The sequence below is a fragment of the Talpa europaea genome (assembly GCF_964194135.1).
Source record: "Talpa europaea genome assembly, chromosome: 16".
Lineage (NCBI taxonomy): Eukaryota > Metazoa > Chordata > Mammalia > Eulipotyphla > Talpidae > Talpa > Talpa europaea.
Window position 1 is genome coordinate 47127821 of NC_140084.1, and position 15300 is coordinate 47143120.

Sequence of the window (15300 nt, forward strand, 5' to 3'; positions counted from 1 at the left end):
TGCCTTTGATGTGCTTGAAAACTTCCACCTGGGCATGGGGATGGGCGAAGAGGGGGAGCCCCACTGAGAAAGACACGGGGAAATACTTAGCACTGAGGGGTACAGAAAGAGCTTTGATGAGTGGGAAAGAAATGCATACAAAAATGGATGCGATAACAAGTGAGAAACTGAGAGCTAGTGACCCAGAGACAAGACAGGAAGTTAAACAGAGAGGCCAAGAGATGACCATAAAAAAAAAGGGGGGGGTAACCCCAGACCTAGATCACAGAGATGGAGAAACAGAGGCAGCCAGACCCTGCCCAGCCCTGCTCAGGAGACCCGTCTGGTTAGGACACAGGGTTTCTCTGTGCCCTTAGCCCAAGGCTCCTAAAGGGATGTGTGTGTGTAACAGGCTTGAGGCTATGGAGTGATAATCCATGCAGGGGTGCCCTGCAGGTGTGGGGTTTACCTCTGACTTCCCTATCATTTCCTCACATTAAAGTCCTTTAGGTCAAAGCCTCCACTTCTCCTAGCATGTCACCCCACCAACCTTTTCTTCAGAGCGGGGAAACAGAGGCTGTCTTCTGCAGTCTGGCCCAGAGTCCCACTGACCCCATTTAAGTTTCTGTGGGCCCTTCTCCTGTTGGATTTTCCTGGTCCACTCAGGATCTATCAGTGTCCAAGCGGCCTCTGGTCCTAGCCAGGGGGCAATTTGTCAGAACATTGTGCCTACAATTTTAAGGTCTATTTCTCCTTCAATGTGGGGTAAAGGTTGAGACAGGAAAGGGGGTAGAAACCTGACTCCACTTTCCCATCAGGGCCAAGCTCTCTAGCATCCTGACCTCCTATCCATCAACCTCGCTTGTGTTCCAGCCGGGACGGTCAGCTTACTATCTCAAAACTGAACATTCTAAGGCAACACTCAACCCATTCACCAAATAAGATTTTCATTTGCACCCCAGCTTCCACCCGGTTGGTTGCATATTCCCATTTTGATGCTCCCCTCCCCCCACTTCTTGACATATTTTCTCGTTATCACTCTCCAGGGTCGGCAAGGTGGTGTCCTATGAGATTAAGTGGTCAGTAAGTTAGAAGTCAGGGCCTCCGATGGTCAAATCCACCAGAGTTGATCTGACAAGTTGTGTATTGGACTGATGAACAGTAAGACATTCAGAATAATTGGCTATCACAATCAGCATCATTATGAAGTTCATCCAGGAGAACTCCTATTCATCCTTCAAAACCCCATTTAGTTTCACCAACTGTCTTTGAGATGAAGCTCTCAAATTCGGAGAGCTGTGATTTTGTGACCAATTGACTGAAGCCCAAAGCAGCCAGGCCACCCCCCAGGTCCCTCAGGATCCAGTTCTCTTCTTCATCTGCCAGCCCAGTTCCTGGGCATGGGCCTCAGGCCCGGCCAGTCCGGCTGAGGAGTGTGCAGACACAAGCAGTATCAATTCGAATCCATCGCCAGCCCACACGGCCCTCTGCATCTGAGGTCAAGGCCCGTACATAGGACTGCTTGGCTTTACACTCGGACACCCAGTGCCTCCGGTCCACACCCCGGCAGCTTCCTCCACCCCCACCGGGGCCACCTTCCCCAGAGCTGTCAGCTTTGCAGCGGGTCTCGAAGAAGTACTGGCGAAGGGGACTGCCACCGGCCGCAGGCACCTCTCCCAGCACCTCCACCTCACGCCCGCGCAGGTCCACGGCTGTCCTGCGGTCTGTCACCCAGCTACTGACCGCATCGCACACAGCCAGCTCTCCCCTTCGGCTGGCTGGTGCTGTCTCGCTCACACCCCGCCGGCTGCGGTTGGCTGGGCTGCCTGCTGGCTCCCCGAAGGCCCCAGCCTCCAGCAGGAAGAGCAGAGGGGGACCTGCAGGGGCACCCCTAGACAGGGCTACTCGGGGGGATAAGAGGTCCCACTCGGGGGCTGGAAATGGGGGCAGTAGTGAGGGTGGGGGCTGGGGCTCCATCGGGAAACTGGGGAGGAGGAAAAGCAGGAGGAAGGGGAGGGAGCCGGGGGGATGGGGGAGCATCTCGCTGAGCACCTGGGGACAGAGAGGGAAGCTGGAGTTAGAGAAGGTAGAAGCTGGGGGGGGGGGGGGTGGCAGAGGTTGGGAACTCCAGGGACCTACATGCCAAAAATGCAGGAAAACCCTTGTTCTAGAAACCTTGGGGGGGAGGGCCTATATTTCAGGGTTTGGATGATGCCCAACTTCAAGATTAATAATAATTATTCATCTACTATTAGTGGCCACTGAGTGGGGAAACGGAGGCTCAGAGAGATTAGTGACTTGCACCAGGTCACACAGCTAGCAAAGGTGGGATTCCAACCCTGGCTGAGCAGCTCTACTCTGCCCTCTTGTCTCTAGCACCTCAGGGAACCCTAAGTCCTACAGCCTGGAGGAGTTTTGAGGTTCCAATGGTTTGAGAAAGCCCACGTTCTGGAATCCTAGGGAGACCCACGCTCAGCTCAAAAGAGCCACTAAGAAGGTAAGACTCTCCTCTGGGTATTTCCCACACCCCGTGTCCAGGGCACTGACCCTGCGGCCGGGAGATGCTGGTGGGGGCGCGGATATTGCAGCTTCTCTACAAGGTCCTGGAAGCCTATTCTGGGAGGAAGGGTGTGGAGAGGACTGGGAAGCGGCGGGTGGGTACCAGACCTGTCAGCACCTCCTCCGCCTCCGAGCTCTGGGGCTGGGGGCCCCCAGGCTCCGGGGGGCCCCTTTGGGGGGCACAGGTGGCCCTCTCCTTCCTGACATCGCAGGAGGTGGAGGGGGCAATCACCTAGGGGGAAGAAGGGAACAAGCAAGTTATACAGGCAGGTGGGAAGGGGGCGCGGGGTCCCGAGCACCCCCTTGGGTGGCAGCGTAGGGGACCCGAGAGGCGAGGACACGCCCCTTCCCAGAAGCCCCTTCCCAGCCTAGGTGATGGCTCCTGGCTGGGATGGGAAGCAGATGGGGGGAGGAGGGGGGAGAGGAGGGGCAGCGGATGGAGGAGGCTGGAGAGATTACATCCTCCGCGGCCCATCCATCTCCCAGACGGGGCGGGGGCGGGGCTGGCCTGGACACCCGGGTCCCCGAGGGCCCGCACTTAAGAAGCCCTGGGTCCCGGAGGCTGCTTCCTGGAATGTTCTCTCCTCACGGGACAGGCCAGGGCCCGTCCAAGACTTCTGCTGCAAATACCTGGAGTGGCTGCCTGCTCTGGCTCGGAGACGGGGAATTGGGATGGGTGCGGTGTGAAGAGGGGCGCAGCAGACCCCCCCAACTGGGACTGAGAGCTGCCTCCCCCCTCCGATCAGCAGTCCTGGTCCCCAGCTCCCTTAGGAGCGGAGTCCTCCCCAGCCCCTCCTCCCTCAAGCCCTGGCGCCCTCGGCCCCAGACTCGTCCCGGAGTCCAGCGCCCGGCAGCTCCCTCAGACGCCGGAGTCCAAGCGCCCAGCCCGTGCGCTCGCAGCCCCGAGAGTTCTGGGGTTCAGTCCCCTCCAGCCCGGGGACTCAGAGGTACCGACTCCCAGGTCGCTTCTTCCCCAGAAGATTTAGACTGGGGGGCCAGACCCCGCGGAGACCCCCTGGGGCACCCGGCGGCAGATCTGCGACAAGTCCCTCCTGCCTCAGTTTCCTCCGCCAAGCCCCGCCCCCGCCGGCCCCGCCCCCGCCCCTCCCTACCCGGGGGCCGGGCGCCCCGGCCGCGGGAATCCCCGGGGGAGGCGCCGAGGCTCTTACCTGGGGCGCCCTCCTCGGCTCCCCCGGCTCCCCCTGGCGCGTTGGCGGCTCCTCCTCCCGCTCGCTGGCTGCAGGGACACCCGCGCGCCCGCCGGCTCCTCGCTGCACACGCTCTGGAAGGCCGGGGTCGGGGGCGGAGCGGGGCGGCGCCCGACGGCGGAGGAGGGGCCGGGGATCCCGCCTTCCACGCGCGTGCCGAGACCGCGGAAGCCCGGCCCGGCTCGCTCAGCCCGCCGCCCGCCTCGGCCCCCGGAGGCCAGGCCCGGCCCCTCCTCCCGCAGCCCCTGCAGAGCAGACCCCCACCCCTCCCTCAGACCCAGGAGTCTGAGCCCCCAGCCCCCCCCTCCGCCCCCCCGTCCCTCAGATTCTAGAGTCCGGGCCCCCAGGCCCCCCTCCCTCCGACGCCAGAATCTGAGCCCCCAGCCCCGCTTCCCTCAGACCCAGGAATTCAGGCCTCCGGCCCCTCCTCCATGAGACCCAGGCGTCCAGGCCTGAGATTCCTTCGGGGCTTTTGCCAACGAAGTGTCTCCCCGGGCAGATTCCCACCCTCTGCTCTACTCCCCACTTTCCCAGGAGCTCGGGGCCAGACATTAACCAGCTGGGCTGGGGCAGTGATAAGGCCCCGGGACCGGAGCCGGTGGATGTGGGGGGCTCTCCCGCATAGTCCTCGCTCCTGGAATTTCCTGGGTGGGGACTGGGGAGAGGGTCTTCTCCGGAGCGCAGAGAAGAGGAATTCAAGGTTCTACAGACTGAGATAGACAAAGAGAGGATTAGGGGATGACCTGCTCCGAGAGGGGAGGGGGGAGCGGGGAAAGACACAGAAGTGGGGGCCGGGGGAGGGGACAGACAGAGAGAGAAGACCCAGAGAGGACAGACTCTGCTGTGGAAGAGGACAGAACCCTAGAAGGGGGACAGAGACCCAGAGCGAGAGAGAGACCCCAGACAGACGATCAGAGAGGACAGTCCTACTTCCGGGCCCTTCACCCTACCTCGCCTTCACCCCTCCCCCAGGGCTATTTTCAGGAGGCAAGCTGACACCCTCCGGGGTGGGGGGTCATCCCACACCCCTCCCTCAGCCTAAATATAGCATGGCAAGGTGGCAGGAAGGGTGTCCCCGGATTGGGGTGTTCCCCTCTCTTCTTCCCCATCGGGGCCAAGACAACATAGAAGGCGGCCCCGGCACATCTTTTCCCCCTAACAGTTGTGGGGGAGGGGGCACTTCCCAGTCTTTGAGTGGCCACTCCCCGCCACCTCCCTGACCTCTGCCCACATCCCTCATCCCCAAGCACCCAGCACACCCCATCCCCTACCAGAGGGGCTCTATGTAACCTCTAGTTTCTAATGGGTTTGTGGGGTGAGTTTTCAAAGAGTGACTAGAAACAGTCTCTGTCCCCTCCCTCTGGGACTCTTTCTCCTCCTCTCTGGGAGTTTTTGTACCCCCTTCTCTGTGTGTCTCTGTACCCCTCTGTCCCCACCTCTGGTCCGATAACCCCCAGGCTACTGCCCACCCCCCCTTCCAGCCCATCTCCTCCCCTTGGGAGTCTCTCTGCCTTGGTCTCTGTCCTCCCTGCATATGCCCCTCCGCTGGGCAACTAGCCTGCCCCCCAGCCTCGCCAGGCATCTCCCCCTGGGAGGGGGGCTGCCCGGATTGCTGCCTCCAGACTCTTCTTTCTCCCCCCTACAGGGAACACCCTGCCTAAAGGTCACATTACTTTTGACCTTCATCAAGACTCGCAAGAGCTGTACCTGCTTCCACCTCTCTGTGTAAAGATGGTGACTGGATTAAACCAGCCGTCTCCTAGCTGACTTTCTTAGAGGGACCCCAAAGGAGGTATGTTCCCCTCCAACCAGGTCCCCTTGTCAGGCTGGAGCCTCTAAGTAAGATTTCATTTGACCAAAGAAAGGGGGAGGGGCCCTAGCTAAAAATAACAACGACCACATCACCATTCTGTAAACCACTGGCCGGGTTTAATACATTCCTACAGTAAAGTCCTTTGCGGAGGGGCTCAGGGGAAGCCCTCTCTTAGTGACCTCGCCATTGTCCTCAGATGCCCTCAGGGCATTTCTCTACAGTGAGGAAGGAGGCTGTGGAGCGTGGGCTGGGGAGGGCAGGGCATAAGGATAGGTTGATGGGGCCTGGAGGCCAGGCAGCCTGCAGGAGTCCTGGCCCCAGGCAGGCCTGTGACCTTGGGAGGTCACACCCTTGCTCTAGGACTCCCATTCTCCCTGGAAAATATAGTGCCCCCCCCCCCATTGTCTGACAGCCTCCTGAGCTGCGGGAGGGTGGGGTAACACGCCCTGATTGGGGGGTCTCTTTGTGATTCTCTGTGGGTCACTGTCTTTTCCTGCCTTCTGTTTTTTGATTCTAGTTCTGGGGGTACTTTAGTCTGTCTCCAACTCTGGGTGTCTGCCCCCCTCTCTCTCCGGATCTCTGCCTCCTTTGTGAGTCTCTGTTCCTCTCTTTTTGGATCTTTGTCCCCTCTTCTCTGGGACCTTCCCCCTCCCCAGGTCTCTGTCCCCCTCTGGGTATTTCTCCCCCCATCATGTCTGGACAGAGTATAGTTTTCTCCTCTCTCCCCCCCCCCTTCCCTTCTCACGCTGACCTCCGTGCCCAAAGGGAAGCTGAAGAGGAAGACACAGAGGGAGTGGGAGGGAAAACGAAGCGGGGAGCGGGTAAATGGAAGGAGCCTCCTCACCTTCCGGGTTCACCCCAAGACCTCTCCACATGAACAACCGAATCTGTGGGGACACAGCCCAGCCCCACCCCTTCTCGTGAGTCTCCTGGAGTCCACAACGCCATACATGACACCCTGGAGCATGTCTCCTCCCCAGGGCGGCATCCTCCGGTCCTGGAGCTACTGCTAAGCACAAAGCAACCCAGCGGGGACCCTCACCACACACACAGTCTGACTCAAGCCAACATTCCCACGGGACTCACAATGACACAACCCCATGTGACTCTTGTCAGCGTGGCCCCACGAGACGCTCTCGGTTCTCCAACTCACAGTAGCCCCGAGAAGCTTCCAGACACATGACTCCACACGATTCAATCCCACGGAAGCCTGAAAGGTCACACATTCCAACCCAACTTGCCCTAATGGAATCTAGGAAGCTCACATCCTATCATTTGACCTTCGTCTGTCTACATGGCTGGCAAGTTCACAGGACTTAAAATAACATGGCCCTAGAAGAGTCACAAAGCCACACAACTCCCAACCTGCCTCTGCTCAACTCCACACCACCATGCATGAGCACACAGGAGGTCCCGACGGTGCCATGGGGACCACCGCACTAGTCCCCCACGTGGCCTTAGGGAACTCAAAATCACAGACTCCTGCACGAGGCAGTTGGACAAGATTCATTCAGACTCACCGCAACCCAGTCTAACATGGACCTAGGGAACTCACAAAGCTACGCGGGCAGTTAGTGATCTGACTGTGTCTCTCAGCGCTACCCCAAGAGGCCCCACAAGCCTAGGACAGCCTAATGGCGTCTCTTCCTCAGTTCAGCATGATGCGCTGCCGTTCACTGCCACCTAAGAAGGTACCCCCAGGAGCTACCCACCACACAACCCAAGACCCCAAAGACTCAGTGTTCCCCAACTCATGACCATTTAACCTAGTTCTTCCTAAACCCAGTCCCTTCCCCCCCACTTTACCTTCCCTCTTTCCCTCCCGCCAACAAAATGTGAGGTGTGGCCGACCCCCACTGTCCCTCACACTTCAGTGACCATGTGTTTCCCCGGGGGGGCCCAGATTGGGGGGGGGAGCTCAGGCACCTCTCCATCCACCAACCTCCCATTGCCCTTGCCCTCCAGTGGCCCACAGGGCTGTGTGTCCACATGGCTGTACATCCCGGCCTCTTCGCCCTCCGTCTCCCGGTGATAAAAGTAGCTAAAGTTGGAGACGATGACCGGCACAGGCAGGGAGATGGTCAGCACGCCAGCGATGGCGCACAGAGAGCCCACTATCTTGCCACCCACGGTGACAGGCGCCATGTCTCCATAGCCGACGGTGGTCATGGTGACCACGGCCCACCAGAAGGACTCGGGGATGCTGGTGAAGTGGGAGTCTTCCCGGTCGACCTCAGCAAAGTAGACAGCGCTGGAGAAGAGGACCACGCCGATGAAGAGGAAGAAAATGAGGAGGCCCAGCTCACGCATGGAGGCCCGGAGCGTCTGGCCCAAGATCTGCAGGCCCTTGGAGTGGCGGGACAGTTTGAAGATTCGGAAGACGCGCACCAGCCGGATGACTCGCAGGATGGCCAGTGACATGGCCGGCTGGCCCACTCCCCGCTGCCGGGCCAGCTCGGTGCCCAGGGCCACAAAGTAGGGCACGATGGCCACGAAATCGATGATGTTCATCACGTTCTTGAAGAATGCCGTCTTGCTCGGGCAAACTGCCAGGCGCACCAGCAGCTCGAAGGAGAACCAACAGATGCATAGCGTCTCTACCACAAAGAAGGGGTCGTCGAAGGGCATGCGAGGCGGGGGTCCAGGCACTGGACTGGAGCCATTCAACCGAGCAGGGAACTGCAGGGAGGAAAGGGTTCAGAGAGGACCAGGCCGCTGGAACAGCCATACTTGTTGTTGCAGTGTCCAATGACTTCTCTGCAAATGGGTCAGTAGCTGTTGGCCCCAGGCCCTCAGTGACCTAGCCGTCCTAGATGCCTTCCAAGGGCCCCAGGGACCATTCTGGATAGGTAACTTTCTGGTCTCCGGTCTTCCACTGGAGCTGGAGCACCTCTTGAAATGATGCTCGAGTGGGCTTCAGCCTCTTCCCTCCCAGTGGCCCACCCCACCACTGATCTTCTAGACAGGGCAGGTCCTGCTCCCGCCTGAGCTCTTACCTTGCCCTCCTCAAACACAGCCCGGCCACCACAACGCCTGAAGACCTTTCTGCCCCAACTCCAGGACTTTCCATGTGACTTTCTGTCATGATTCCTCCTAGCCCAGCCTTCAGCTCCCTCTCCTCTACCTCCAGCCCTCGGGGCGGGGGCGGGGGGGGGTGGTCTTCAGGTTCAGGTTCTTACCACCCCTGCCGGTCCTTCCCACGGGTGGCTCTTAGCGGCACCAAAACCCAGCTTTTGGGGCAGCCTTCATCTCCAAGAGGTGATTTCTTCATGTGTGAGTCCCCCAGTCCTTCTGCCGGCTGCTAGTGGGGTTTCTCACCTACCTCCCCCAGCCATCTGATAGGGCAGGTCCTCCTCAGAGCCTCATACCTCGCCCCATTTAGCTATAACTTCCCTGCATCCCAGCTTTTCGTGGTGGAGGCCCCGTCCCTGGGTGGCTCAGTCCTCACTGCCTCTTGCCCCACCTATGGTTCCCCAGGTCCTCCCTGCAGGTCCTCCCTGCAGGTCCTCCCTGCAGGTTCCCCATGCCCCGCCCACCCAGAGCCAGGCCCCACCCTCCCGCGAGGCCCCGCCTCATGATTGGACGGCTCCCCCCCCAGACCGCGCCCCGCCCCCGCCCCGCCCCTCACCGGGCCCGCCGCGGCCGCCGGGGCCAGCTCATGGTTGTCGCGGTCGTCGCGGAAGTCGGGCAGCGTCTCGAGGCAGAAGACGACGATGGAGACGAGGATGACGAGCACGGAGACGACGGCCAGCACGCGCGCGGCCTGCGAGCTCTCGGGGAACTCGAAGAGCAGCCAGAGCTGGCGCGCGAAGGCGCGGCGGGGCAGCGGCCGCTCGGGCGGCGCGGGGCAGCCCTCGTCCTCGCGCAGGCGCGCCAGGGCGGCGGCGCCCAGCCCGTAGAAGGCCACCTCCTCCAGGAAGACGTCGAGCGGCACGTGCGCCGGCCGCCGCAGCCGCCCGCCCGACTGGTAGTAGTAGAGCACGGCGTCGAAGCTGGGCCGGTGCCGGTCGAAGAAGTACTCGCGGCGCGCGCCGTCGTAGAAGCGGCCGCGGCGCGCCGGGTCCCCGAGCAGCGTGTCCGGGAAGCGGCCCAGCGTGCGCGCGCGCGTCTCGAAGCGCAGCCCGGCCACGTTGAGCACCAGCCGCTCGCAGCAGCCGCACGGCGGCCGGCACCGCGGCTCCATGGCGCGCGCAGCCCCGGCGACCCGCGGGCGGTCGTGTGGCCCCGACGTCCGACCCGGCCCGGCTCCGCCTCGGCCGTCGCCGCCGCCGCCCCAGCCTGGTGTCCGGTGTCCGCGCGTAAAAATAGCCCGGCCGTCCGGCCAGGGCGCGGGGGAGGGGGCGCGGTGACCCCGGCGGGGCACGGGGCGGCCGCGCGCCCTCTGCCGGGGCGCCCGCCTCCCCCCGCCGGCCCGCGCCGCCGTCGCGCTGCGCCTGCCCCGCGGCTGGGCGGCTCCCGGGCCGCCGCGCCCCCTGCCCGGCCCCGGCCCCTGCGCCTCTCGGGGTTTCCGTGTGGGTCTCTCTGGAGTCCTGGATCGCTCCATGGGGCGGTTGTCCCCGGGCCGGGGCGTTCCGGGAGCCTGTCTGAGGGCCGCTGTCCCCCTGTGCCGGGGTCTCTGGATCGTCGTCTGTGTCAGCTGCTGTTTCTCGGGGTTCTGGCTCTGTTTCTGTCTCGGCTCCCTTGGTCTCTATCTCCTCTGCCTTTCCTCTGCTGGGCTCTTAGCCCCCCGTGTCTCTGACCCAGCGATTCTGTGTGCGCGTCCCTTTGGGTCTGTGTCTTTAGGGTCACTGCATTGCCGCGGCTCTCCGTCGGGGTCTCGGGGTGGCTCGGTCTCGGGGCTCACCTCTGACTCGCTGACCGGAGGTCAGCGCCAACCCTGGTCCCCCCGCCCTGGGCACGCGCCAGCCGCTGCGAAACACGGACCCGTGAGCCCCACGCCAGGGTCTCGCCCCCGGGTCTCCATCGGAATCTCTGCCCCGCTTTTGGAGACCCAGGGAGACCCCGGCTGCAGCCCTAAGTTGCTCAAAAGACCCGGCCTGCCAGGGACGGCGGGTGGGGGCTGGGGGCGGCGAGGGATGCCGCGGGGTCACTCGCCGGGACCGAAGGACAGACGGTGGCCTTCCAGCCACCGGTGTCCGATGACACCGCGTAAAAATAGCCCCTTCGAAAGGACTTGCGGGAAGTGGTGGGGATTGGTCACCCCGGATGTCAGAGACGGGGGTGCCGGGCGCCCTCTGCTGGGGGAGTGGAAAGACACGAAAGGTTAAACCCTGCAACGTCTGGCGCATTCTGCATAGTTTCTGGGAGGCCGTGTCACCGTCGCCCGGCACTTCTGGGTCCCCTTCTCTGCGTCTGTGTCCCTCTCTTTCTGTTACAGGGCAGGGAGAGGGGCAGCCCAAACCCCGCAAACCTGCCTGTTCTATATAGGGTTCTGCCATCCGCCGCATTAACACAAAACATGAGACTTTAGTGGGAAGGAACTTTAATACAATTAGGAAACAATACAGGAAAGGCAAAGAATCTAGCTGCTAAATCAAGCACCCAAAGTGACCCGTCCCCTCGTGGGTAAAACTCCATCCAAATGGGATTGGCCCAGAGCAAGGCCCCAAAGCCTGCCCCAAGTCTAAAGCATCTTCCAGTGGGGACCCACAGAAAAGGGTCAGAAACAACCAGACAAGCCCGGAAGGAAAAGAGCAAAATCAACATCAAGGTAAAAGCTGCCATGGTCACCTCCCCACGGGTCTCACCCACATCTGTGTCACCCCGTCCACGACCAAAAGACAAGTGCAGTTTCTTCACATATCTCTCCCTTCCATGTGCCTCCTCCAGGTCTCCTTCTGGCTCCATCCTGCTTCCTCCGTCCTCAGTCTCCTCTGCAGCTTCTTCTCTCCCTGCTCAGGTCCACCCTGCTTTGGGTGGGGCAGGGAACCTGGAACCTCCCCCTTTCCTGGGGACCCCCCTGTTACATTGCATGCTCTTTGACTCCTGTCTCTGTCCCTCCATCTCTCTGTCTCTTTCTTCTCCATCTCCTCTTTTCTTTCCTTCTTGGAGACTGCAGGGACCCTCTTTGGGGGAGTCTTAGAACGCTGCGTGAACTGATCAGCGACACCGCCTAGACACAGACGGTACCATCCCGCCGAGGGCGTAGGAGGCTGGACCACCTAAGGTAGGACTTTCTCACTATGGAGTAGCAGGCAACCCACTTCTCAGACTGTGTCCCGGCAGTCACCGGGCCTCTCGTGACTGTTCTGTCCTACTTATTTCACACTCCTGTAGCGGATCCTGCGAAAACTGTCCTGTACAATATTTTTTAAAATTTATTTATTTATGCATACAAGAGCTGAGGTACAGGTCAGAGATACGGAGGGTGAGAGGATTCACCAGAGACAGAGTGGGGAACAGAACAGGCAGACTGAGGGGAGCAGGGAGCTAGACAGGAGAGGTCTGCTGCACCAAGTGGGTTGCTGCCTGGTGGGCCAGGGATCAAACTCATGCTGCAGAGGCTGCGAATTGTTTCATAGTGCGGTGCTTAACCCCTTGTGCCACCAGGGAGGCCCCTGCACTGGATTTTTTTTTCCAATAAGGACCATATTGCTTGTCCTACAGTGTAGTCCCAAGACTTGCCATGCCTTGTCCCACAGAGTCCCTGTCCTGGACTTTTTTTTTTTTAAAGTCTTTTTTTTTTTTTTTAATAGAGGCATGTTTTATTTATTTATTTGTTTGTTTTGTTTATACAAGCACTGGGTAGAGTCAGAAGCGCGGGAGGGTGAGAGAATTCACCAGAGCCAGAGCGGGGAGCAGAACAGGCAGAAGGACCGAAGTACACTGCTGAGGGGAGCAGCGGGCGGCAGGAGAGGTCTGCGCGCCACGTGGGACCCTCCTCCGGTGGCCGGGGAGCAGCCAGGGATCGAACCGGCGCTGCAGAGGCCACGGGCAGCTTCGCAACCCAGCGCCCAACCGCTGCGCCACCGGGGAGGCCCCTTGTCCTGGACTTTTAGTGAAGCCAGCAACTAACGACCCCCAGGGAAGGAATGCCATGTGGCTCCCAAGACTGGGTGCTAAAAGCAAACTCCACTCACTCTTTTCCTTGGGATGCTTAGCCAGGCTTCCCCCCCAAGCTCCAGGAGCAGAGATAAGCTCCCCAGACCTCAATTCTGACCAGACTTGTGAGCAAAATGAATGATCTTTGTTGTCTCAGTCACCACTGTCTTTGGGTGGTTTGTTACAAACACCTGTCAGCCCTGTTGCAACAGAGTACCAGAACATGGCCTTCCAGTAGCCGGAGGAAGTACCAGTACCAGCCCTGGCACCTGTCAGCATGCCAGCCTTGGCACATTTTGTTACCTCCCAAAGCAACCCTCTCCCCTCGTCTGTCATGTCATGTCCTAATCACACCACCCATTTTCATGCCCATCCCTGTCCTTGCAATTCCAAACTCTTTATCATCCCGTTCTCTGCCCATGATCTGTTTTTCCCCATCAGCCACATCTCGAAACTTTCGAACTCACCTCCATGTCAGTGCATTAGCCCTGTTTTTTTTTTTTTTTAAGAGGCATGAATTTTTTTATTTATTTGTTTGTTTGTTTTTATGCATGCACTGGGTACAGTCAGAAGCACGGGAGGGTGAGAGAATTCACCAGAGCCAGAGTGGGGAGCAGAGCAAGCAGAAGGACCGAAGTACACTGCTGAGGGGAGCAGCGGGTGGCAGGAGAGGTCTGCGCGCCATGTGGGACCCTCCTCTGGTGACCGGAGAGCAGCTGGAGATCGAACCGGCGCCGCAGAGGCCGCAGAGGCTTTGCAACCCAGCGCTCAACTGCTGCGCCACCGGGGAGGCTCTAGCCCTGTTAACTTTTCCCTGTCTCGACTCCCCCACTGTTCTTCGCTGCCCTCTCCCCTGCTCCAGTTATTCTGAAGGTTCCCACAGAATCACTCCCTGTTGGGTATTTTAACTCCTCCCTGTCTCCTCCAAGGTTTAGGCTAAACCTTAACTCTGGTTAAAAAAAAAAAAAAAAAAAAACACTTAACCCCGTGCCTGCCCTCAGGGATGTAGAGGGAGGCTGGACAAAAACGTTGCACCTCATTTCATCTCCCGGAGTAGCCCAGATGTTTGTTTTTCATCTGTCCTTGCCACCCCCCACCAAGACCCACCTCTTGTCTTGTGTCCATGATGTGTCTTCCCGGTCCCCCCAGACTCTGTTATCACTCCTAATTCTCCTTTATCAGCCATGTCAGATGCGGAACAATGCCCCCTCCCCAAATGAACTCCTCCTAATCCCTGGAAACTTTGAAACAGAATCATCTGGAAGGGGGGACTAGGGATGCTGACTCCCCTCACAGTTGAATATCCACATACAACTATTGACCACATACAACTATTGACAACTACAGTTGTCTTTTGGTATCCTTGGGGGATTGGTTTTAGGACCCCCCTGTACCCCAGGCAATGGATGCAAAATTCCCTTCTGATCACATCCCATTAGGGGAACAAGATGACAAATGTCATATCCCAAGTCATTTTAACTTAGACCCCCCCAGGTTAGGGTGGTGTCTGCTGGGTTTCTCTAATGCAAAGTATTAATTTCCTCCTTTATCATGAGAGAATATTTGGGGAAGCCATCTTTTATGTTTGGTCAAATGTATTGAGGTTTACTTTATTATTTTTTTAATTAATTTATTTATACACACACTGGGTACAGTCAGAAGTGCAGGAGGGTAAGAGAATTCACCAGAGCCAGAGCGGAAAGTAGAACAGGCAGACCGACGAAGTACACTGCTGAGGGGAGCAGCGGGCAGCAGGAGAGGTCTGCGCGCCATGTGGGACCCTCCTCCAGTGGCCGGGGAGCAGCCGGGGATCGAACTGGCGCCACAGAGGCCGCGGGCAGCTTCGCAACCCAGCGCTCAACCGCTGCACCACCGGGGAGGCCTGAGGTTTACTTTACATATAATAAAATTTGTCTTTGGCAAATGTATACAGTCATGTAACTGCTGCTTCAATCAAACTAGAGGGGTTCTGTCACTCCCCCACAAATTCCCTCATTGCCCTTCCTTTCTGGTCTAAAAGTTTATTTTTGTTTGATTTCATCACTTATTTGTTTGGATTCTCTATAAGCCATGTAGGCATAAAATCTCATGATGTTTGACTTATTTCACTGAGCTTCATTCCTCTAGAAACAACCATATTGTTGCAGATGGCAGCATCTTGTCTTTTTGATAGCTGAGTAGTATTCCATCACGAGGATAGAACACACCACCTATATCCAATCATCTGTGGATGGGCACTCTGTAATTTCCAGTTCTTGGCTATTGAAGCTATCACTATGAACAATGCTTCAATAAACATGAGGGTGCCTAGGTCTCTCTTAATTAACGTTTTGATATTTTGGGGATATATACCCAGAAGTGGGATATTACTGGAGCAAATGAAACTTCTGTTTTTAATTTTCTGAGGGATTTCTGTACTACTTTCCTCTATTTTGTTCCTCCTTAACAGTGTTTCACAGCACGGCACAGATAATTGTCCATTCGTTTCTGCACTCACTGTCAGAAGTACCTTTGAGCTATATTTTGGTTTGGGGGATGATGAATGAAGCCATACAAATCCTTGTACACATTTCTGTGTGAACCTGAGTTTTCAAGCTACTTAAATAAGTAGCTAAGAGCCAGCTTGCAGGGTTTTATGGGGGTCACATGTTTATCTTTTTTTTTTTCTATTACATCATAAAACTTTCTAACTTAATGTCT

The 15300-nt window shown here is 58.3% G+C and overlaps 2 protein-coding genes across 2 annotated transcripts; both read right to left on the bottom strand.

Annotated features, from left to right (window-relative positions):
- Positions 1-1386: 1386 nt before the first annotated feature.
- Positions 1387-2019, bottom strand: NTF4 (neurotrophin 4; the record flags this gene model as incomplete). The annotated part of the gene is made up of 1 exon (XM_084257126.1): positions 1387-2019. The coding sequence occupies one exon, from the start codon at positions 2017-2019 to the stop codon at positions 1387-1389; it is 633 nt and encodes a 210-aa protein (XP_084113252.1).
- Positions 2020-7422: 5403 nt separating this feature from the next.
- KCNA7 (potassium voltage-gated channel subfamily A member 7) lies at positions 7423-9781 on the bottom strand (the record flags this gene model as incomplete). Its single annotated transcript, XM_084257280.1, has 2 exons — positions 9188-9781; positions 7423-8238 (listed from the first exon to the last, which is right to left on the bottom strand). The coding sequence occupies exons 1-2, from the start codon at positions 9740-9742 to the stop codon at positions 7423-7425; spliced, it is 1371 nt and encodes a 456-aa protein (XP_084113406.1). The 5' UTR covers positions 9743-9781.
- Between the last annotated feature and the right edge of the window lie 5519 nt (positions 9782-15300).